At 40.1% G+C, this 24651-nt stretch overlaps 1 protein-coding gene across 5 annotated transcripts in view; it reads right to left on the bottom strand.

Annotated features, from left to right (window-relative positions):
* Positions 1-24651, bottom strand: part of sox6 (SRY-box transcription factor 6) — a 131837-nt gene that overhangs the window by 47664 nt on the left and 59522 nt on the right. For all 5 annotated transcript variants that reach the window (XM_065952917.1, XM_065952918.1, XM_065952916.1 and 2 more), the window contains 3 exons: positions 18980-19069; positions 8375-8547; positions 6715-6783 (listed from right to left, as the gene is read on the bottom strand). In XM_065952917.1, the coding sequence (XP_065808989.1) occupies positions 6715-6783; positions 8375-8547; positions 18980-19069 (332 nt within the window). The remainder of the gene's footprint in view (positions 1-6714; positions 6784-8374; positions 8548-18979; positions 19070-24651) is intronic.

The following is a 24651-nucleotide window of genomic DNA, read 5'->3' as shown; positions in this document are numbered from 1 at the left end:
CAGCTCTTTCTCCCTGCAAGTGTGCCTACCGCCGAAGACGATGGCCATGCAAAGCCAACGCAAAGACAAAACAGTTTGCTCAGCATTAGCAGAAAAAACACAGTCCATGCAGAGAGGAAGAGGGAACTAAATCCACATCACACTGGAGGATGTGTTCTCCCTCAACTGATATTTTCCTTACCAGGGTCTGGGAACAATGGATGTTAAGTGTAGGCACTCTGAGCCCTGAACAGGTGCTTTATGGTGAAATTCAAACTGAACACAAACCTGCTTCATTCATCTTCCATGTATGTAAAGAATAGATGTTCAGTTATCAAGATTATTCAGCACCAGGATTCATAAAAAAAAAAAAAAGGCAAATCCTCATACCCGTGTGCCTGGTGATCTTCTGCCTTGTGTTGATTATTCTTGTCACCTGTGAGCTCTGATACAAGGCTAGAAGTTTGTGCTACAAATTAAACAGTCCCATGGCTGCTTTACAAACCCCTCAGGTGACTAATTTAAAGTAGACCCTCATGTGTGATTTCACACATCACAACCGTTCATGTGGCACCTCTCAGATGGAGCCTCTTAATTATCGCTGCTTAAACTGCTGAGGTGTCTGAATACAAAGGCCAATTACACAAAAGCATGGCTTTATTGTGTAATTTACATCAATAATGGATCTATGTTTGTCTACGTTCCTGTCTCATTGGCACAAGCGCTACAAGGAAGCATATGTCTCATTTGACTGTGCTTAAAGAGACCCGATCAAAGAACAGGAATCAGCTGTTACACTTTGACAGAGTGGTTGGATGCCTGTGAACTACATTCTTGAGCGAGAGATAGTGCATTTCATCCAAAGGAAAAGGAGACACAATCATGTCCTAATCGGCCTAAAACCCACATACCTCAGACCATTCAAACATCATGTACTGTTTAAATTCCTTAAGCAAGAATTTGTTTTAATAGGCAAATTGCATTACACACCAAGTGTTCATCTACTTAGCTTCATTTCCAAACCATCACTGCCATGCTGAGGTTGTATCAATCTCACCTTTTTGCGCATCATTAAGTTTTAACAGGGCCACGATGGCTTTATTGTGTAAATTGCACATGACTTTGTTTAACGTCAGCATTTCTTCTGCTTCCTGACAAGAAGTCACATTTCATAACTAATTAAATTGATCCCCCCTCCCCTCCTCTCCACCGATAGAGTCCACTAAATGGAATTATTTGTATCCAAGTGTCAATATATTAAATCACAGGGGCTAATGAGTCGGGTCACCGCTTTCTTTTATCTTCAGTCTTGCATGTGCACATCTTCATCAGCTAACAGTCTCCTTAAATGGAGGATGAACATGCTGGACTGAGCCTCCCTGGGCAGGAGCCAAGCCAGTCCGGCTGGGCTGTTAATGCCCCAACATAATCCTGCTAGCACTCAGGCTAACTCAGACCTCTTCAACACAAGGGAAAGGGCTGGCAGCACTGCAACGCTTGCATGTGCACACAGCAGCACACACTTCTACACTTAAACACACACACACACACACACACACTTACTCACATAATCATTTCCCTGCTCTATTATTCTCTTATTATCATGCTAACAGTTCCCATCAAGCTGTGCTAATTGGCGGACTTACACATTCTCTTTAACAATGTGTATTTTTTTGTGTGCTTTTTTTGCCAGTGCATTAATAAGAGTCTCATACTGTGAAAATTATTTGTGTCAGGGAGACAATAAAAGCATCTGAGAATACACAAATTAGCCCTATTATTTTGTGCAATTACCATACAGGGCTGTGTTCGTTTAAACTCATCTGATTGATTTAAAATATTTTCCATAATGTAGAAGTCGTGCTGCTTTTTCTTCTCTAAATTGGTAACCAAAACAGAATCAGTTCATTAAATAACTACACTGGGTTGGAAAACATGCATATTATTTGATATTATAATAAAGAAGTGATGACAAACCAGTACTGCTAACAGCCAATTTAACCCTCAAGACAAACACCAGTTTGACAGAATCTGTTTTTGTTCACACTGGGATATCTATTTTGACAACTGTTTGTTCAGCACTAGACAAAAGTTTAATGCTCTGGTGATAGTTAAAAGCTCCAAAAAAATTATAATTGTAACACAGCTGCTTTTGTAAAGCATTCTGGTAGATGCAGCAGGCTGCGTGTGGCTTGTGAGCATGGAGGAAACAGACTAATTATAAGGCGGACACTGCTTCTCGGGGACAAAAAAATAACATTGGATGATGATTTATGTTCAAACAGGACCGTGACCCCAAGCATCCCCAACAGCATACAGCTGACGCAAACTGGACTGGAAGCACAACAAGACCTTGAGGGACATCGATAACACAGGGCTTGATTTTGTTGAAAATCACTGAGACCACTTGATTACATCTACTGGACAAGCAAGTTATAATACATTAAAGATGAACAAAATGTTGCTTGACTGATGTTAAATGTATTTATCTGCAGGTTTAATCCAAATTTGCCAGGTTTATACAGTGTTTCAAGATAATTTGTATTTCAGCTTCTGTCAAACTTTCTTTGAAATATATAAAATGACAGAAATGGCATTGTTGAGGAAGCAACCAAGAAAAACATCTTTGAACTTGTTTCCATTTTTTGCTGCCAACATTTTTAAAGAAAAGAGTGAGTGTGTAATGCGAAATCCTTAGTGTTCACAATGTTTAGACTCTAAAACCACTGAATTCAGAAGATACTCATACAGAGCTCCACCTGTGGATTTGCTGGTTTCTTTGTAACACATGTAAATTGGATTTCTATGGGCCACTAAAACACACGGCTGCATTTTTCCTTAATAAGCTTAAAAGAAAACAACAGTTTTTTAAGACAGTTTGTCAGAATAGAACGAAACTAGATTGCCCACGTCCCACATTGTGAGCAGTTAAATGCTGGTGTAATTGAATTCCATCTTTAATCTTGGGACCTTTTGCATCCAACCATTGGACCACTGTTTCTTCACACCATTAAAAGACACATGAGAAAGCCTCCAGGACTTTGAAGTGTGCAGTGGACAACAATATACTGGCCTTTTTCATCTCTTTAATCTCTGGTGTATTTTATTTTTCTGGCATGGAAGTGATGCACACATTATGTATGTGTGTTTGTTTATCTCTTAGGACACAAGGTTAAAGGTGTGATTCAAGGGCACAGATAATACGGTACAAGGAGAAAACAACAGGTCAAAGAGAGATAAAAAAAAGAGACCCAGACAATGCATAATCTGTGGGATCTAGGATCTCAAAGTGTACCAGAGTTTATATCAATGCCACAGCCAGTGAAATATGACAATATTGTCTGATTTCTAAATGTACACCAAATGTAAATGAAATGTTTTTTAATTAAAAGTGTCTCTCTGTTTCATCTTGGGAGCCTTGCTTTCTCCAGCCTGTTTGTGAAGATAAAGTTCACCCTGACCTTTCCACCGATATTTATTCTCTTGATGTGTCAATGCGTGGGTCCCTGTGTGCCTGATCACTGTACAAGCCGGGATTGGACCCATCTTTGAGGAATACATGAAGGGGGGTCTTTACCATGTGCTTATGCTTGTGGCATGGACATGGAGAGGAGTTTTCACTGAAGGTTTCATGGTGATCCCCACCTCATCAGGTCCCATTATTTGTTTTACTTGGTATCAGGAAACACTTTTTCTTGCCCCTGTTACTTTGCTTAATGTTGCTTAGTGCTGTGCTCATGGATGCATTTTGGGTCTCTGTAAATAATATAATAAAAAGTAACGTCTAGACCTGCTTTTTGTTGTAAAGTGGTGGGATTACATTTGTTGTGAATTCATGCTATACAAATAAATAGTGATTGAGATTGATTGATTTTGATGTACAGTACTATTCTGCAGTTCAACTCAGACATTTGTCTTGATTCAAATAATGCTCATTATGCCTGAGTGATACTGAGCTTAAAGAAATTGGGAAAAAAATTGACTCATCTGTTTATACTTTCTGTAATCTCTCATAACACACAAATTCAGAGAGAGATAACAGGGACATTTCTCTGCTAATGTATACATTGAATTGTCACATGCACTTTTGTGGTGTTTCACTTTTTCATCTAAATCAACTGAAAGAGTTAATCTCATCCTGGGATTGAATTAATGCCAACTTGATTTCAACAGCGAAAGGATGGACTGTCAGAATACAAACAAGCTGAGGGAAAAACACACAAAGCCTTGAGCTTAAACTTTTGATAAGCCCCTAACACTGCAATCAAAACATCTGCTATCTTAAAACAAGTGACATTGTGATCCTAAAGGACAAAGACTTAATCTCCTTCCCTCTCTTGTAGGCATGATGAGAAAGGATAAAAGAAGAGATGGCTATTCAAAAGGAAAACTTGATTAAACTGCATGCTGCCTTGCTTCAAACCTTGCTAACTAAACCTCCAATAACTACACTCTTCCCTTCATCCACTTCCCACACATAGCGTGCCAACAACATGCTACAGTTGCAGTCCCCATGGTTTTATTGTTTGGACAGTTCACTCTGTCCATTGATGTGATCAGTTACATCATCAATACGAGACCTTAGAAAGAGGCTTTCTCTGGGATTTTCTCCCTGAAGCCAAAACAGAAGGACTTTGATGGCCGGTGGGGTCTCCTATAAAGTTTAGTGCTCTCCATGCTAATAGCATAGTAACTCGATCCCCCAACACTGCTCACCACTTTGCTGAAAGTGTGCGACATACAGGCTGGGAGCTTGTTTACAGAACTAATTAAGTCAAAGCTGTTATATATTAAGATGGCCAAGGCATTTTTAAGAGGCAGCAGTAATGAAAACAGAGTGGCAAAAAATGCTTCACTAACTTTGCCCTGACTCTCTTTTATCTGCTCTCTTTGGTACTCCAACTCAAGAGGAGTGGCCATCACTGAACTAGATACATCTGCAGGAAGTAGGCGATGGAGAAAGAACTTATTCTGCCTGAAAGGTCTAAATGTTGGATTAGCAATGATCAAATGATCAAACTTATTTGAACTTTGTTAATTATTTGATGATGCTCTAGATGGGCACTGGAACAGATGGTCTGAGCATGAGACAATTTTGTTTAATTGTGGATGCGGCTTGGTTTTTTTTCATGGAAGATCTGGTGCATTTGGTCAAGGGAGAAGCAGGCTAACTGGGCTCTGCAAGAGACGACTTTACTTGTATCTCTGTTCAAGTGTTTGAAATGGATAGAAGTACGATCCCATGCACACTTGACCCCCCACCCTCTCTCCAAACTATGCATCAAGAAGAATTTTCAGGTATCATTTGCCTTTTAATGTTGTGATGAAAGCAAGAGTCTCGAAAAATGAGATGCATTAGGGCTTTGCCCTTATGCTCAATGAGCATCAGTAAAGGGCCCTCAATGATATGAGTATAACTAGCCCCTCGTTGGTGTATAAGGTTCTTCATTTTAGAGTGTTTTCTAGACAGGATGTCATTCTCTGTGCCTTTCTGTAGTGGAGTGAAGTATTTTTTAAATATTGAGTCCCCTGCTGAAGTGAAAGGTCCAAGATAGTGGCTTTTTAAGAACATGACAGTACATTGCTTTTCTTAAAACAAGCTATTCATATAAACATTGAATCTGGGTCTTTTATTTATAGCTGTGAGAGAGTAGAAGTTTTACATATTCATTAAGGAACACACTGATATGTGGGGAGGGGTATTGTGCCCTGTATAATGCCCATAGTAAAATGTCTGTAGAAGAAAAAGTGTCTCAGAGGAGTGCCTAGGGGATCTGGAAGAACCATTTGTTGTAAGTGAATGTTTGGGGGGGGAAGTAAAAAGCAAAGGAGATGATAGGGAGTTGTCAGTAAGAAGAACAAGTGGAGGAGGTGAGTGGAGAAGTATGTGCCTGACACTGAGCACACCCAGCAGGGTAATGTAAGCTTCACACAGGCAGCCAGGCTCACAACCTTGACCACTGCAAGTAACAAACCCTGGATTACCCTGAACTGTCTGACCGTGTCTGGCTAAATGCAGTCTGGGTGGTCTCTCAGTGCACTGCTATGAAGTGTATCAAATAAGGCAGGCACAAAACACACACTTCCTGATGAGAGTGATAATGGGTGTTTCGTTGGTATAAAACTAGAGCAGCACATAAATGTATATCAAAAGAAGAAAAAAAAAGAGCGATAAGAAAAACATACACAACAACAGCTCTAGCATTATAGACAATATGAGTTTTAGGAGTTGTGAAAGCATGCCACGTTGCCCGTCCAGGGACCATCTCGTTTCAGAGGCATTTACCAGCCTCTTTCATGTCCCCCACCTTCAGGCTCTTCTCCATCAACAGGACTCATTAGCTGTTGTTACACCCCCCCTCCCCCACCCACCCGTCTCTTTTTTTGTTCATTAAGATGTGCTAATTATTCTCCTCCATATTTTAAAGCCCTCCCAATTACCAACAGGCAATTAACATTTGATGAGAGTGATGCATGTTAGTGTGACACAAAAATTAAAGATAAAAAGAAGAAATAAAAATAAAAAGGAAAGGCTAACAGAAGTTACCAATATTATTTACTTTAATGCCTAATTTATTGGTCTTTGTCAGTAAATCGAGAAATTTGGCTCGTGGCGACACCAATTGTCCAAAGATTACACTTTAGAGGCAGAAATGTTGTAATGATCCGTATGGAAGAAGTGAGAGGTGTAAACTGCTGAGTGTCAAGGGGGTCAACAGAAACACTTTCACTGACCTGGATCTGCTGCTGGAGGAGGTTGATTTTGTGCTGCTGCTGCAGAAGTTGCTGCTGTTGTCTTGCAATCTGGTCAGGAACAGAAACAAAGAAAGGAAAATAAATCAATCCTGGTTAATTAACATCATAAAGGACGCGCGTGCTGCAACCTGAGAAAATCCTCCTCAAAGTTTACCTGGCCAGTTACAGTTTGTGAGAATGTGTTCAACGATGGCAGTTTCAAAGAGATTAATTTTGGGACAGATGAAGTGGTAGAAGTATATTTATAAAAAAAAGTGTTTTATAACTTTTCCTTCCTTTTTACAAAATATGGTCACAGCCACATTGCTGTAAAATATGACAAATAAAATAAATTCAGCTAAGTGTAAATTTTAAAATATTCTGAAGAGCACTGTTAAAAACGGTGGTAAAAACGAATGAATAATTTACAGGACAGACGACCGTGGTTAAGATGGAGATAACTGGTGGAGGCAGCGTGCGGGTGGCAGAGGTCCCTGCCGCCCTTGAGTGACAAGCGAGGCCCACCACAATCCTTCTCATTGCAGCAGTCCCCTTCCGAACATGCCCACTTCATTGAGCATGACAACCTAGTTTTAAGTGTCATTTAATTTTCATTTTTAAATATAATTACAAAGTGTTCACTGTAAGATATCGGTCGTCTGCAAATGTGTCAAGATTAATTTGTGCTGGCTTCCTCACGAGTGTCAACAGTTAATTACTGTGTTGTATCTTGATGGCTCGATGACATTCTAGCTCTCAGCGGGCTCCTTCTCTCCCCCTTTCCCTCTCTCTCTCTCTTTTCCCTTTTATTAATATTGTTCCATTTTAAAACAAGATCAAATAATAAAATAGCTTACATCACTGGTCATTTATGCATCGATGTCTACAAAGCCTACAGAGTTGAGTGTAGTTTGCAAATGAACATCATTGATTGAAAAAGAAATCAATACTGTTAATGTATTATTAGTGTACTATGACCAAATGCATCACTCCAAGGTATACGGTCTATCTGTTCATTTAGTACGTGAAGGTCTGAGAGTGTGCTGAGAAAACTCTGAGTGAACTCCTCGCTGATAATTGACTCATAGCCATTAGGCGGGCTGCTGATAATAAAAGTGTCGCCCATGTGGATAGTTTGTGTCCTTATTTCTTCCCAGACATTAACACACTTCATGGCCCCTGCTAATTTGCTGATTTGTACAATATGGCTCATTGGCCTGATTTGTGCTGCAAATCTAATGCCAGTCTTGTTCTAATAGGAGTCGATTTATAAGATATAGAAGACTTCCATGTTTAATATAACGTTTAATTCACACATTCCCGGGCATTTGTTAGTACAAGTCATAATAACATTTTTCTGCCACACAGCACAAATGTGGGCGAGAGAGCATGACAGAAACATTTGATGCAATATAGAATATAAATTGCATAAATCCAATATTGTTCCAACTTTGTGCCGAGGACTAAGAATTTACTGACATATTTCAGGCATGACAATTTATAGGAAATATAGTCAAGTGAAATTCTCTTGCAAATGTATTAATTTGGGTAGATTTTGAAGACTTAAGTGTAACCAAAGTCAACAGGATTAATTATAGGCTTATACCTGCAGTAGACAAAGAGGTCAACTTTGACAGTAAAGAAAAGATTTAGCAGATACCTGCTCCTGCTGCTGACGAGCTAACTCCATTTGCTGTCTCTGTTTCTCCATCTGTGAGGCAGCAAGCTTCTTCTGTTCATCGTGGGCAGCCAGGAGCTGTTCACGCAGGCTGATCAGCTGGCTGATCATTGTGGAGAGCTGGTGCTCCTTTTCTGCCAGGCTCTCTGGAGTACCTGTTGAAAGGAGAGAGAGAGAGAGCAAGAAAGGGAGCAATGTCAGGAGTGTAAAGGATGAACATAAGGCGGAGAGAGGTAGATACAGGTACAAGTAAAGTACGCCTGTAAGGATAAAAAGAAGAAAGAAGTACATGAAAGGTTTCATTGTGGCTTTAACAACATAACCAGGATCTAAGTTTTTCCAAGAAAGCCTGCAGAAGGCCTTGATTATTGTATACAGCTAAATATAGCAAAGTGACCATGATGCACACACTGATCTTCATTTTGTGCTATAGAACTGTACACAATACATTCCACAAAGAAAACCACACAGGCTTTAACCCACTGCAGTGATTTCACAAGAAAGTGTTAAGGTCACACACAGCCTGGAGTGCCTGGAGTTGCCTGTCTTACTGAAGCTGCTGTTCACAGCTCTCACAGGAGGAAAGGGAAGGAATTGTTCCCGGCGCTCAGACAAAGAGCTGCGGGGAGCTGTCAAACTGAGATGGCAGCTTATGTCAGGCTACTGAGCGGGGATATAAAGGAAGTGTTGAGAGTCAGTGTTTGAACGGGACACGAGTTTGTCATCATATGGCTGTTAGAGTAACACAGGAAATGAGGAAACATCTCACGAACTTCTGAAAAGAAAAGGCACCAAAAATATGCTCTGACTCACTTCTGCATGTTCAGTTAATTTTTATAATCTTAAGAGATGTCGTTTTTAATACTCCTGTTTCTTATTGGCTCTTTGCTCTCACTTTATTTTTTTGATCATGGTTTTTAATTTTGTAGCTCATTCAGATTTGTTACAAATGCAAAGTGCATTACAAATTAAATGTATTAGCATTATTATTATTAGTTACTTTATGCAAAGCTCAGAGAAAAAAAAGCAGTAACGAACCAATGGGCGTCCTTTGTGTGCTCTGTGTGATAGAGAGAGAGCGGCTCGGCTGCACTGCTCTCTCTTTCCGCCTAATCAATGCTAAGTGATCCTACCATTGACTTACACCGCCAACATAATTGCCAGTGAGAGGCTAGACAGTAACTCACTCTCCTCCCACAGCACTCCTGTGTGACAAGCTGATCCCAGAGAACATGAAAGAAAAAGAGATGGAAAAACCGACAGAAGAGACAGAGAGAACGGGAGAGAGAAGGATAAAAGCCTAAAGATCCCGATAACAGTACAGTGAAGTCTGGCCAGAGGCCAGCAGGAGCTGAATTCTTTCCTGGGTGTCTTCCCCTCGTCTCTGGCCACATCTGTCTTGAGTTTCTCCGAGAGCTCCCAGGGGCCCTCTTCACTCAAACTATTTTAATTTGACTAAACACCTGATTTATTTTATCTCTCCGATGAGGAAAGCCGTTTGTCTTAATAGGGCTTGTCAACCTCCAGAACCCATTCAGGGCAATTTACTGGCAGGCTTGTCTGAACCTCGGCTTGCCTCGCTCTGCCTCCGCTGCCTGCTTCAATGGAAGAGAGCTGCAATTCTCCATTTATCCTCCTAACTAAAAAAAAAGCACCTAAAAGCAGCCATTCATTGGGCCTGCGTGCAGTTTCCAAGGCCTGAATTGACTTCTTATTCAACCCACTACACTTGTTGTGAATGGCTTATGTGTAAAATTGATATAATCTGCACCAATTTTATTAACCTTTGGCTGTGTCCATGAAGGGCCTGCCTTTTACAGGTCACTAGCCAGATTCATCAGTAGTTGTCACAATAAATCACTGCTATCGATACTGTGTAAGGAGGGAGGAATAAAGGAAGGTAATAAACAATGAGAGAAAGAAAGAAAGAAATAAAGGAAATAAAATGAGATGACGGACATGAGGCATCAAGGCTGAAGGAAATAACCTTGAGTTGGAAACGAAACATCTGGACTCTCAGCCTGTCTAATTACACATTTCTGTTGATTACTCAGTAGGTTAAGTGTGTTTACCCTGTAAAAATACAAAATAACAATAGCAGGAATGTACAGTAAAACACTTTTTTGTGTGTGTGCTTGATTTTGCAGTGGGATCTGCTGCCTTTAAGATCCACAGAATAATCTGATGGACTAGTTTGAGTGTGGCGGACTTAGTCCTGCCCGGACACCAAAAGAATACTAACAGAGGGTTCATTGTTTTGATGCTGAGCTGGATTGTGGGGAGTCCTAACTGCCCTGCGTCCTGCAATCAATTTCAACCTTTTTTTTTTTTTTTTTTTTAGTCCTATTTATATTTAATATTTTGTTTTGCATATTTTGTCTTTTTCTGTTTAAATCCAATCTCCGATTATTCAGATTAGTGCTGAATTCTGTAACTATTTAAACACAACTTTTTCCCCTTTAGATGTTGCACAAACCTTTGTAGAAAATCGGGGGAAATGTTTTTTTGTTGGGAGCTGAGTGTAAAAAATCTCTTTCTTCCTGCTTTAAATTATGGATCAGCTTTAAAATGCAGATAAAACTTTTATTGGGTGGTGTGGAAGAGAAGAGTCGTGGTCTGTGTCCGACCAGCCTGCTGACAAAGGAGGCTGTTTCCTGCATATTGCATGGCTTTTAACAGCGGTGGGGCTGGGGTCTGCCTGTTAACATGTCTCCTCACATTGCACTTCCGATTGCAGACAGACAGCCCAGAGATGCCTTGGCGCTACATAAACCCCAGCAGTCAGCCCAGACCTAACATGTTGTGACATCCTCCTGTTAGAAGACTGAAGCTCGGTAGGACAATACCCGCCTGACACAAGAGGAGAATCCCAGGAGTGAGCGGTCAAGCTGTTCTAGCACTTCTCTTGTTTTTTTTCTCAGGCTCTGGTGTTAAGTTCAGAGATGTTAGATTGACACATAGGAGGAGGAGATGTTAAAGCTGTGTTGTTCAGCTTCAGCCCATTCAGCATTCACCTTTTGAGATTTATGCCCTCTTTTAAACGTCACAAAGTAGGGCAGAAAACATCAACGGGTGACTAAATAAATGATAAGAGGAAAACAAGCAGAGCCATGGTTGCTTGGGGAGGGATGGGGGTATTTGAGCCTTGGGGTCTTTGGATAAAAGGCACTTTGTAGGGGTGCGATTTGTTCTGTCCAATACCCACATCTCCCTCTCTTTTGGCTCCCTCCTCTCTGCTCTAATCAAGCAGTCTCTAATTTGGGTTCCAAGTCCAGTACCGGGGAAAAAGAAGGAGGCTTGTTACTTTGAAGAGTCCCGAGTGAATAACACAGATAAAAGATTTAGGCACAAAAAAGAAGAAAAGCAAGGGAGGGTGAGGGTGAAAAGGGGGAAAATCACAAGGCACCCTATTCTCTTCTCTTGCTTTGGTTACGACAGCTGAGCCATTATGACCAGATCTGAATTGAGTTTTTTAGCACCAGTAGACTGGAATTTCTTTGTCTCTCCCATCAGTCAGCTATTGTGGATGCTTCCATATGCTGCAAGCCCATCCTAAGTAAATTAAAACTTTTCTAAATGCTACGATTGTACCAAGCTGTGTCTGCACACAGAGTGCACATAGCTTGAATGCCTTGCGTTCTAAGGCTCTCTTCCTCTCGCTCTCTGCTCTCTCCTGAAGAGTGTAAATGTGGACATGAGTGTGTACAGATGTGTGTGGTGCATGCTGCTACAATCAATAATAGGTACATGCCTTTGAGTCAATGCACACGTGTGTGAACTCTGCGGTCATCTGACCCTTTGTCCAATCTTTCTGTCGAAAACACAAAGAGCCAACTGAATAGCAGGCATAGCGTCTATTGGTACCTTGTTTAGTGTTTAGAATAGGATTTTTCTACCTAGCTTCAAAGAAATAAAACTGCCTCTACAAAAACCACTAAGTCAATCTTTGTACCAAATTCACTTTTGTAATATTACATTTAACAGAAACTTTATAAACCCTATGTCAGAAAATAAGTCATATTTGTGATCTACATTGGCAGAAAACCAAGCCAGAAAAACTCTTTTCATGGGATCTCTTTTGCTTTTGACCTCATCATACACTTGCTCAGCAATGCTACCAGGCCATATGTGTTTCAAGCAATATGGTGTTAACACGTCTCCATGCCCTACAACCAAGACAATATGATCAACAGCTGTTTCACCTGGCTTGCTGCCTCTGCCATGATATAAAAGCTGTTAATGTTGCCAATAAAACCCCATTAACAAGCATGTGCGATGACTCGCAAGCACATGTCATCCATTGGCATCATTGACTCTTCAGTCCCGAAGCTTTCCTATATAGATTGAATATATTTGCAAGTTCACACTGAGAGGCTGCTGTTCGTATTATAAAGAAATCAGATCATTAAAATGACCCTTATTAGTGTTTTTATTGCTCCTGGTGTTATTATCATTTAGTTCCTGGTTACTTTTTAATTTTCTCTTAACAACATGTTTCAAGCACTTATTGTAATGAGTGAATTTGTGATACATCTATCACATCTTTTCCTATATTTTTATTTTGTATCCTATCATATATTTTTGTATTGTGTCCTACATTTCTCTATCATATTGTATATTTGCTTCTCATATCATATTTTACATGTATTTTATATTTTTTAATCTTTGCATGTGGATTTTTATCTTTATTTGATTTCTGTGTTTTTGTGGAAAAAGTAATGTTAATCATCAAGACATATTACAAACTACTTACTGTATATCCATCTTTCTGTGTGTGTGTGTGTGTGTGTATTGTAGTATTGACAGATGCGATTTCAAGACACTTTAACAGAATCTAAATCATTTTAATGGCTCAGCAGACGATTTTCTGGTATAAGTATTTTGATTGGTATAGGCAGAGGTTATTTATGAAAGGACACTTAATCTACGGTAACTTTGCTGTTCATGCCGAACACTGATGGAGACTAATATTTTGATGAAAGAGGAAGCTTCACTACAATTATGCTAATGTAAAAGCTCTAGCACTTCACTGTCTATACATGACACTGGACAAGGTACTTCATCAAAGACAAGATAGACGCTCGACCTGAATGTGCTGCTCCACAGGGAACGCCAGGGACCCTGAAATTTATACTGAAGGCAGGAAAACAACTCGGAACTAAGAAACTTTACTTCTTTCTGTGCTTGAATGCATGATTCTTTCACTCTACAATACAGTGCAAGACCATAGGGGATGTTGAATGTATGCAAGGCTGAATGTAGGAAAAATCATTACAGAAAAACAAAGACTGCCTCCGGGTCCTTTTATTCATCTCTTGTGGTCTTTATGACGACGAGTCTGACCCCTGTGCCCTTAAAATAAAATAAAAAAATCATACTTGGTTTTCAAGGTCTCGCTCGTACACAGCTCTTAAAACGTGTAAGACGGAGATGAAGGCAAAAGCTGAAGAACCTTGGAAGTGAATTAGGAGACCGATGTAATCTCATTCTTTTCACAGAGCATTCATTATTTGCCTTTACAGCTGAGAATTAAAGGAAGAAGTGATTGATTTGTTGGACTGAAAAGATGTTCTCTTTTGTCTTTGGTGGGTAAAAGGATAAGTACTTTTTTTAAATCAACAATGCATGTGTTTAGTTTGGGTTTAATATAAATGGCAGACAGCTCAGACCAGTACACATATTCACAAAGTACATTAGAACACCTGCTTTATTTTGAAGCTGTCATGATAGTTGTGTTCATTAGATTTAACTAGAGATCATAAATGACTTAACCAATGTTAGAGTGGCTTTGGGTGGTGGAGCGTATTCATGTGGCCAAGAGAACACCTTGAGCTTCAAACAAAGAACCGATGGTCCACACAGAATGAGAGGTGGGCTTATAAAGAGGAAGAGAGCTGAGTTTCTTAAGTATTATAAATTTAAATCACATGTACATGTCAACCACTAATCAAGGGTTGAGTTAAAAGAAATGAGCCAGTCCTGTACAGAAGGTTATAAGAAATCATAATAAGTTATTTTTATTTATTTTTATTCAATATAAAGTAGTTTGGTAGTGTTTTGATTTAATTAGAAAGTTCAACACTTAAGTGGCACCTGAAGAATGTAAAGTTGTTAATTCTTTGAAAAAGATACAAAGAAAGATGTAGCATTTCTTGAATACTTATGTTTAGATCACTCACTCTTGGCCTAGTGCATTTACTTTTAGACTGTCCTTCACATTAGTGAAGTGTTCGTGTGTGTTCACAGTGCAGATCATGTTTTTATCTACATCCATAGAGGTAACAAAGATTCATTTTTCATCTAAAACACAGTTTGAGTTTGTGGAGTTAGTGTCGTTTTATTAACATATTTTATATCTTAATGTTTTACAATTTCTTCAAATGAAATCAGAAATAATGTGCTTAAAAGCATAAGATGTATAATGCATCTAAAAATGTCACAAGTTAAACAAACCATAACAGACCAGTGCAATAAAATTCAAAGCACAAACAGAATTCACACACACACACACACACACACACACACACACACACACACACACACACACACACACACACACACACACACACACACACACACACACACACACACACACACACACACACACACACACACACACACACACACACACACACACACACACGTTAGGACAGCACTTCCCTTTTTACCTCCATTGCCACAAGCTAAATTCCTCAATTCATTAGAGGAGAAAAACACACAGTCCAACACTCTCATACATTCATCTGGCAAATGTGGCCTGAGGAATAATGATTTACTGTGGCTCATATTTCACCTGAGTGCACAGGGCAAACAGTTGACTGAAGTGTTGTGGAGAAAATGCTAACTGAGGCATTTTTTGACTGGAGCAACTGGACAGATACGGTTTTGTGCTGTTTGTGCGGGTATTTTTGTATGTTTGGGTAAATAGGATATACATAATATTTATATGCAATATGTTTTATAAACACCCAAGCAGTTTGAAGTAAACTCTACACAATTCTTTTCCTGCTTATTTCTACAATTTATTTTTTCTGCTGGAGTGTATGTATCTCCTGTGGCATCAACACTGTATGGCTGCTATAGAGAATAAAGTCACATTTTACAGTGAATGATCATGTATTGAAGCTGAACAATGTGGGTTCTGTGTTCACACAGTGGACACCTGTCTGTGTGTGTGTGTGTGGGGGGGGGAAGTCATCACAGGTAGGGCCAGCATCAAATCAGTTTCAGCTCCCGACCCGGTCGCCCTGCCCTGTGTTCTCCTCCTAAACAGCTTCCACTTATCTGCCTGCCACAGGACTGTCTGTGCACAGCCGACCTCTGTCATGTAGACACCATTCTCAAATTGATTGTGACTGTGCAAGAGCCCCGATTTTTCTGCTTCAGAATCTCAGCTGCCATTTCTAGTATACAATGCTAAGCTTTTATTTATTTATTTATTTTCTTGCAAATTCCAGGAGAATGAATACAGCTTGTGTTCCAATTTCCTTCAGTTTGAGAAAATGCTTGAACATTTTCCTTTTTTTCCGTCCATCCCTATGGGGGGGCCATGAGACTAGCCCTCAGCGGGGAAACTTAAACAGCTCTATTGAGTATGAGGCTCTAAGACCCTGCACAGAGCAAGCATGCAACACAGAGCAACCTTATCTGCCATTGGATACAGTGTGCTATATTTACATTTGACTCGTCGTGTGTATATATGCATACATGGAACGAAAAAAATGTATGTGCTTAAAAGCTTAATAAATCATGTGGTGAATGGGGGGCTTTGAATGTTTATGACAGAAATTATTTTTCAGGTATATAATTATGAATGTCAAGTCTTAGTATCCACGTCTAAAATCTTTTCTTTTTTTCTCTCCTCCAAGCTCTCCTCATTCCACCTAGCCTCCCATTATCTGCTACTTTCTGTGGTTTGGAGCCCTTCCAGCCTGCCTCCCTTTCTTGCTCTGTGGTTTTGTTCGGGAGATTTCATCTCCCTCCTCATCGTTCCTGCAGATTGACAGCTAAGCTCAGGTATGAAAACAAACAGTTAGCTCTGGAATTGACTGCTGAAAAGAAATCCGCCACTAATGCTCCTTCACAAACTCTCCTTTTCTTACCTTCACCTGGTCGCGCTAAGCCCCTAACAGCATACAAGAAAAGGCAGTTTGAGATTTGATATCATTAACCCTTCATAACACCATTCTACATGTCTGGCTTAAGCACACCACCTCTGCTAGATTATTGTGCTTATTTCTACTGACTCTAAAACCTCTGAATCTGAAACCCACATTTCAGTTAGCTATAATTATAGATTTCTCAGAGTTATATGTTTGGTTTGGTTGGCAAACTCTGAAAACAAATGTCTGATGTTGTTGATACAATTGTTTTGTTTGTTTACTGTACATGCACGCTCACCTCAACAGGATAAAGTATTCAGGGCATGTTTGAACACAACTGCAGTCAAAGAATGTCTTTCTTTACACAGTTAAAGCCTCAGGTCAAATCCTGTCACACCTATTGTTTTACATTTTTATTTGTTTTTTAAGAGCAGAACACTTTTGTTTTCTAAGACCCTAAGAGGTGCTCAGTATAATAGGTTGAGGAATTAGTGATCCATCAGCGTTAAAAAAAGCAAGGCCACTGTGCCAGCAGGTACTGTGGTCTTTATTTGCACGCCAGCTTTTAGTCTCTGCTTTCTTTTATTCATTTAAAACCAACAGGCATGTTTGCCTTTTGTACCGATTTTAACCTAACAATTAATGGAACCTCTGATTCATCATAACACTTTAGATCTTAATCACAAGGTGTTTTCTGCTCGGTACCTTTGTTTATGTTTTAATTAGGCGGACCTTGTGCGTCTCCAACCCTGGGCTTCTTTTTAATTGCCCGTATTTACATCAGGCAGACATCAAACGCAGAGAGAGAGAGAGACATTTGTAAGGGGGAGCACAAAGCAGCCCTTTGAAATGTCTACAGTCATATGAAATGGCATGCTAATTAAAAATCTAAGGCTGCCACTGTGATAGGAGAAGCATTTATATTAGTAACTGTGGTGTATAGACTGTCTCCATAACTCGTCGACAGACAGAGGCCAAAGTGTTTATTATCAGACTCCCTACCTGTTTACAGACCACAGTGTAACCTTCCTGTTCCCATTCATCAAACAGCAGAAATGCCCTGCCTGTAATTTAACAGACCGCCATTCAAAAGGCTAAATCATTTGAAACATTTCACCCGGTGCTCTTTGATCTACGGTGGCATACAGTACTCCAGGGCAGGTACAATGAATCTAGTTTACCAAGCAGTGATTTACCCTTTAGTTCATTAAGGTTATTGCCAATGAATATACCTAATAGAACATTCAGCAGTAATTTTTTTTCCCTCTTTAAGTGTTATTCAATAATTAAAACCAAGCACTTGTTGTATTTAAGTATACCTTCCAGAGATTTTCCAATACATTTTTTTCCTTCTTAATACCTAGACTTTCATATTGACAAATAAAGAATACCCTTTTGATACCAAATTAGATGTAAGATTTGTAGAAAAACACTTATTGATGACATCATGCTAGCTTTAAATATTATAAAAGTCTCTGGCAGCATTGTATTTTTGTTTGTTTGTTATTGTCACATGATGATTTACCTGTAAAGCTTAACTTTTAGTGGGGGTAGAACATTATGTAATTGATTCATACATTGACTGGCATACCTGCCCGTGCTAGATACCAGATTTCAGGAAGTAAAGGAGGCCAATATTGATACTGGCATCAGTGCTCTACACCCATGTTTATTAAGAGAAGCATTAGGCAAACGTTCAAAATCCCATAGAGAGTGAAATGAGCTATCTATACAGGTCTGTGAATGGTCTTCATGATAGACACGAGAAGTCTTCTAATGAAGGGAGAGAGAAGGAGCCAGTGACAGCCTGGTGTTATCAGCCAGCTGGTATTGTGCTTCCCTGTGCTGTATAAACACAGCAGCTCTCTGTAACAGTCAGTGCTAAGGACTGAGCAGCAGCCCTGCCCTTCCTCGGCCCACCTTCAGCCTGTCATAAACACAGATTTTGAGGGGAGTGTTGAGTTGCCGTGCGGCTCTTGATACGCTGCGCAGGGCGTTCACTGTCAGAGTCGAGACATTCCACTCAAACGCAGACTGACTGAGGAGACAACTCTGTTCTTCTCCTCTCTTTTAACGGCTCCTCTCCTCGCTGCTCAGTTGTTTGCTGTTTACATCAGGCACACTTTGGGTTCAACTATTACCCAAGCAGCGTGAGCATACTGCATGTGCCACAGCGGAGAAGCAAGGCCCAGGGACAACAACAATAAACCACTGACAAGCACAAAGAGTGTAGGCTTTTAGGTCTAAATGGGCTCGAATTTTGAAGACAGCACTTTGGACAGAGTCGGGCATTCCAACAAAAGATAAGGAAGCAGAGAAATGAATGAGGAGGGCAGCCAAGGCCTTTGTTTAATTCCACCGTACAAGGCGGTTCTGAGATTATACAGTGCTCAGATAATGTACGCCTGATAGGAACGAGGGACTTGTTAACACGGCTTAAAGAGGTATTTGTGTGGTGAATCTGCTCACTTCAGTGTAGGCTTACCTTTTACTTCTGCAAGCAGTTCACTCGTGTTCAGCCTCTCCATCTTCTCTTTCCAGTCTTTTGAAAGAAGTTTCTCCATGCATGAGGAATCTAGAGAAAAAAAAGAGGAGACAAATAAATTTGAATGATGAATACATTTAGAGATCCTGTTTTAGGGTGTATCGAATATAGTTAAAGTATTTTTGTGGTTTTGTGTAAAATGTATTGGATGAGAATTAAAAAAAAGTAAGTGTATCATCTGAAATAGAGGTATTTTATTTGTTGATATTACCCAGCAAACATTAAAAGAGACTCAGCCTGACAGTAAAGAGATGAGCTCAGGTTGGAGTGAGGAGGAAAGCAGGCATTGTAGGGATAGCATATAAGGGCAGAGGCAACACATTAAGCGGGAGGCAAGGAGTGAGGCTGGGTACGTCCGAGGTTTCACATGGCTGCCAATGATGAAAACAATTAACATTTGTCCAGCAGACAATGAATCAGAGGAGGAATGGCCGCAATCTGCCATGCTGTCTCTGGGGTAGCAGATAAAGAACACACTGGGCCGTCTGACCCGGGCCTCCACCATCCCTGCACCGCTCAGGGGTCAGCCTGTTCACATCAAACACCAGCAGCACAAGAAAGCCTCCACCTTGAGCAGCTGTCTCCAAAATGAACCAGATCGAGTCATGCAGAGTCCATTCCTGTTTAGTCTCATTAAACAGGCTGCAATATTGTATAATCAAATGAGGACTGTTAGTTTTTTTTTTTTTGATGATTATAAGGCTGCTTCTCTGGTTTCTATAGACACGGTCCTCAGATTCCAAAAAATGCCTGAGGATGGTGTAATTTGTAAAACTGTGTTTCTCTAGATTCGGAGCAAAATCCAAAATCAAAGCATACACACTAATTATCAGAACAAAGCCCTGGGCACCGTGATAAATAGTCTAACCACATACTACAAGTTAATCGTTTATTAATATAGCTCTGGCAATAAAAGGACGCAATTAATAAGCAAATTCACATTTCAAATGAATCTATGTGCTATGTAACTGTCCTGTGTTTTTGATTTTTTTCATCCAACACGGAACAATTCCACTGTTCAGATTGTCGACAAGTGATGTTTCCTACATCTCTCGCCCTCTGCTTTCACAAACCATACACCACTGACTCCCTCTGACAATTACACTGACTTCAGAGGATCTAGGAGTAACGGACGGACAGTCCTCTCTTCTCGCTGCCTTGTTTAAAGATGGCTTTCAGAGAGATCAAGCCGAGTGTCCATTTTGTTTGATTGTCCACTTCCTCCCGTGTGATGGAGGTCGACAGGACATCTCCAGCTCGGGGTCATTATAACATTACTTCTACTTTATTGACTTTCCAATTCCCAACTCACAGTTTGTCACCTTGACCCTAAGAGAGGGAGAGAGGAAAGGCTTTGTGTGTTTGTGTGTGTTAACTCCCTCCCTGGCGCAGAGATCACCCGTATTTAAACAGAGGTTAAGGGCAGGGGAGACCACAGCTCTACCCTGCAACTCACCCCTGGGTGAGACAGCTTCCTCTTGCTGAACAACAAACTCCCCTCCAATCATAATCTTCAGACAGACAGAAAGAGCAACATCAGTGCGTGGCATTTTCTCCCCTAAAGCACAAAAAACAACTTATTTTTAAAGTTGTTTTAAGGGGAATTAAACAAACACAGTGAGCATATGTTAATATGCACACATATGCTCCCCCTCTCTTTCACACACACACACACACACACACACACACTATTTCATCACAGATGCTTCTCTAGCACTTGATCATTAAGGAATGCACCAACTGTTGGAGATAATGTGGTGCCAGCTTCCATTCTACTCCAGTCCTCCCCCTTCCTTCCACCTCCCTCCCAGGAGAGCCGGCGCTCCCTCACTTCTCCATCCCCTCTGCCGGGCCAGACACGACCTGCCAAGTCCTCCACCCGGAGAGACTACAGCTGGAATGCACCGCTGTCCTCCCTGCCTTCCACCTGGGAGAAGTGAATAATGACCTGGATTAGCCTATAAAATAACTCTCAAAAATCTTTCAGTGTTGCGAATAACGGCTAACCAAAATTAGTTTTGGTGAAAGCTGAGCAAGTTTAGCGCAGATGTTGTTGAGGAAAAGAGTAAATGAGTCAGATGTCTGGCTTTCTTCAAGGCCCCCTTCCCCCTTTTTTTCAGAACTTAGATTAATGCTATTTCAGTGTCTTAAAATATCTCTATTTATTTCTGGAAAAACTATTCATGCCAATAGAAACACTGTTCGTATCAGCATTACAATAACTGTCAAATTATGACACAGAATGTCAAGAATTGATACACACTGTATTCTTCATAAATAACATCATTCTTGAAAAAATGATTCACACCTCACTAAGTGAAAGGCAAACATCATTATTTAAGAGTAAGTGTAAAAAGCTTCTGAAGTTTGAAGCTGCTCTTTTCCTTTCAAAGTAGGACATCACATACTGGGGAATTAGCTTAAACAACAGAAGAGTCCAGTGAGTTTATTTTTATTTTCCTTTGGGGGCTCTTAAATCTCTTGCACCCCCACCCCTTCCATTTCTTTCCCTCTCCCTCTCGAGATAAAACGCGCTGTGGCTGGGGAGCAGGCCATTCAGCTGGGATGAGAATGGAATGAAAACAATAGCCCTTATCAGGCTCTTATTTACATTTTCCCAGCGTCCCTGCAGTAGACAGCTTGGCTTGTCACCAAGCCCAGATCGCCCCACTGGACTCAGACCAACTTCCTCCAGCCCCAGCGATTCCAACGGTCCCTGCGGACCCTTGCCTGGCACGGACCCACTGCGCTCTGCAGCTAGCACAGATAGTAACATACAAGACAAAACTACTGGAGTGTGTGTCCAAGACGTGTTCCCATTGAGGGAGGAATGGTTTCTGGACTATTAAGCCTGTCTGGGACTCATTGTGTCCTCTGTGGGGCTGCTGCTGGATAGCTGGAAAAACGCCCTTAACCCTTCCCCGATATTTTTTTTAAGTGTTTTCAAGTGGCACAAAGAACAAAGTTAAGTCATCACCGATGTAATGCAGCCACATTTTGTTTGTTTATCTCCTATCAGTGCTATCATCTGTGTTATACAGGTTCCCTGTGCAGGTACGCTGTGATCGTATTGATGTGGGTGCACAGGCGCAGGGATTTAGACACCTAAAGCCACGATGAGCTGGTTAGATTAAGTTATAACTTTTTATACTTCTGCGGTATAAAAAAAAACAAAGCTAATGATCTGCATTAATCTCAACAAAGCACTGTTTCCCAGTTTATCTCTGATGTAAACAAAGCTCTCAGCACCTGGCAGTCATGGCTGTTAGAGGATCATGTTCAGTCTGAACAACATAGAAGCTAAAAGCCAGGTTAGCTATGAGGCCTCACACTGACTTACCCCATTCATGCTCTCACTTCGTTACTCTCCTGTGATTTAATGCAACATTTAATAATCTGAATTTATTGTTATTGTTCAGGCTAAAAGACAAAATACTTTGGGGAAATTGAGTGCTAGTTAGCTATAAATGCCTGTGGTTGAGGAAGGGGAAAGTCGTTTGCTAATTTATGTTTTTATTGCTTGTCTAAACAGAGTAGTTCATTCAAACGATCATTGCTAACTCTAAAGGCTCCACTCACCGAGTAGAACACAGAATAAGACCAATAAACACAGATTCAAACAAATCAAATCTTGTCACTTTAAAAATTGGATTGGACAGTAATAAAGCAGATCTTAAAAATTCATGGCACCCTCATTTTCAGATTGCTCTCCAGATTGCAATGCAGATATCAAGTCCAGTGTGTAAATAAAATTAAGAATATCCAAGCACTGCATGGGCAGAAGGGCCACTTTTACATATCAAAGTTGTCAGCCTCTTAAAGGTTTAATTTATGAAATCTGATGGTACAAAAAAACCCAAACACCAATTATGTTTCAAAAGACCTAACTGCCCGGGGCACATAGATGGTTGTTACAACAGGCAGAAATCAGTAGTTTATTACTCTCTGTTGTCAGCAATGAAATTGTTTCAACGGTCTGCCACCACATTCAGGGTTTCTCTGTGTGTGCTATTCTCCAGGGAGAAAGATGATACTCGCATTTGAGTGTTTGTTGTGTTGAACAGCCGTTGGCAGAGAAAAGAGGGCTATCTAGGAGAGTCAAATTAGCCATAAGTCATGGATAACAGACTGAGAGACCTCCCCTTTAGCATTGGCCTTGTATATCAGTTATCCCAGCCTCAAGGGGAAACATGTAATTACCAAATCAATGATCAACTGACACTGACCATATAAATAATTTCCTCCCCAGAATGCAGAGATCTGTACAGTGAGGAAAACAGGGAAACAATGCTGAGCTGAGGAACACAGCAAGTAAGGTTTAGAGACTTAAAACTACTTTCAGATTGAACAGCACATTTGTTTTTAAATAATTTGTTATAATCAAGTTATAGTCTAGCAAAGCCAAAACCTTCCAGTATGTAATGAAGGGAGGATCTGTAAACTTGAAATAAAATGGAACAAAACTGCATAATATTTAAAAAATATATTATTTTAAAAAGTCAAAGATTTGGAACTGGGACTGTAATGCAGCTATACATAATATGATATAACGATAATAAGGATAGTAGGAAAAGCCTCTCCCTTTCTGCACTGAGGGCTAAATGTCAAAACACTTACGAGCCTTTGGGCTATGCTTTTCTGAATTCATCCAAACAAGCCAGAAGTGTTCAATGTTTAACTCTTAAATATGTAAAAGAAAGCTCCAGAAATAATGTTTAACAAATAACAAATATCTAAGATACATTTCACATCCTGAGTATTACGCTCCCAAACCTCAGTTGTCATTTCTCCACTTGTGGAAATATAGTTCTTTATTATAATATGTTGATGATTGTTGTCTGCTGAAGCTTGGCTTAAAGGTGTAATGAAGTGAGCAATGTGATGAGGAATATTCACTGCATGTCATTTTAAAAATCACACAAATCACTGCCACTTGGTAATGATTTATACAGTTGTAAATGATACATAGAAAGACTTGTCTATATGATATCAGTGTTTTTGATTGACTTCATTATACTGGCTGTGTCAAATGTTAAACGATGTGTCTGAACTGTAAAAAAAAGAAAAAAAGAAAAGATAAACGGAAATGTTTGAAATTCCCTTGAAAAGAACCCTTACATTTCACTCCTGAGTTCAATGTTACTTACAGAATATTCCTTTAATTCATGCATCATTTTCTATCTCAAAGATAAACTCTCTGAATCTTAGTCAGACAATGATAGGCTTACATTTAATTTCCCATCCACTCTGCACTGCACGGGAAACAAATCCAAAGTCGAGATTGAGAAAAAAGAAAATGACTGCGACACACTCTGAGAAGTCCTTTGAATATCTTAATCACAGACACACTAAAAAACAAGACCCCATCATCACACCAAATAAAACATAATAATTACAAGAGGCAGGCAGGGAAGTGAAATGCCGAGAGAAAACATGTTTTTGTCATTCAGCCGGTAGTCCCTGAGACAACAGCTGTTGGATGCTGCAGAAATACTCCTGAAGTCTCCATAATCATGGCGTTATTGAAGTGAGGACAAAAAGGGCACTAATTGCAAGGGAGCAATCGGAACGCAATAGGTTACACACCCGGGTGATGCCGCACAATGCAAACG

Source organism: Labrus bergylta, chromosome 3, assembly GCF_963930695.1.
Source record: "Labrus bergylta chromosome 3, fLabBer1.1, whole genome shotgun sequence".
NCBI lineage: Eukaryota > Metazoa > Chordata > Actinopteri > Labriformes > Labridae > Labrus > Labrus bergylta.
The sequence above is the reverse complement of the archived record's forward strand: the minus strand, read 5'-3'. Positions and strand labels throughout refer to the sequence as shown.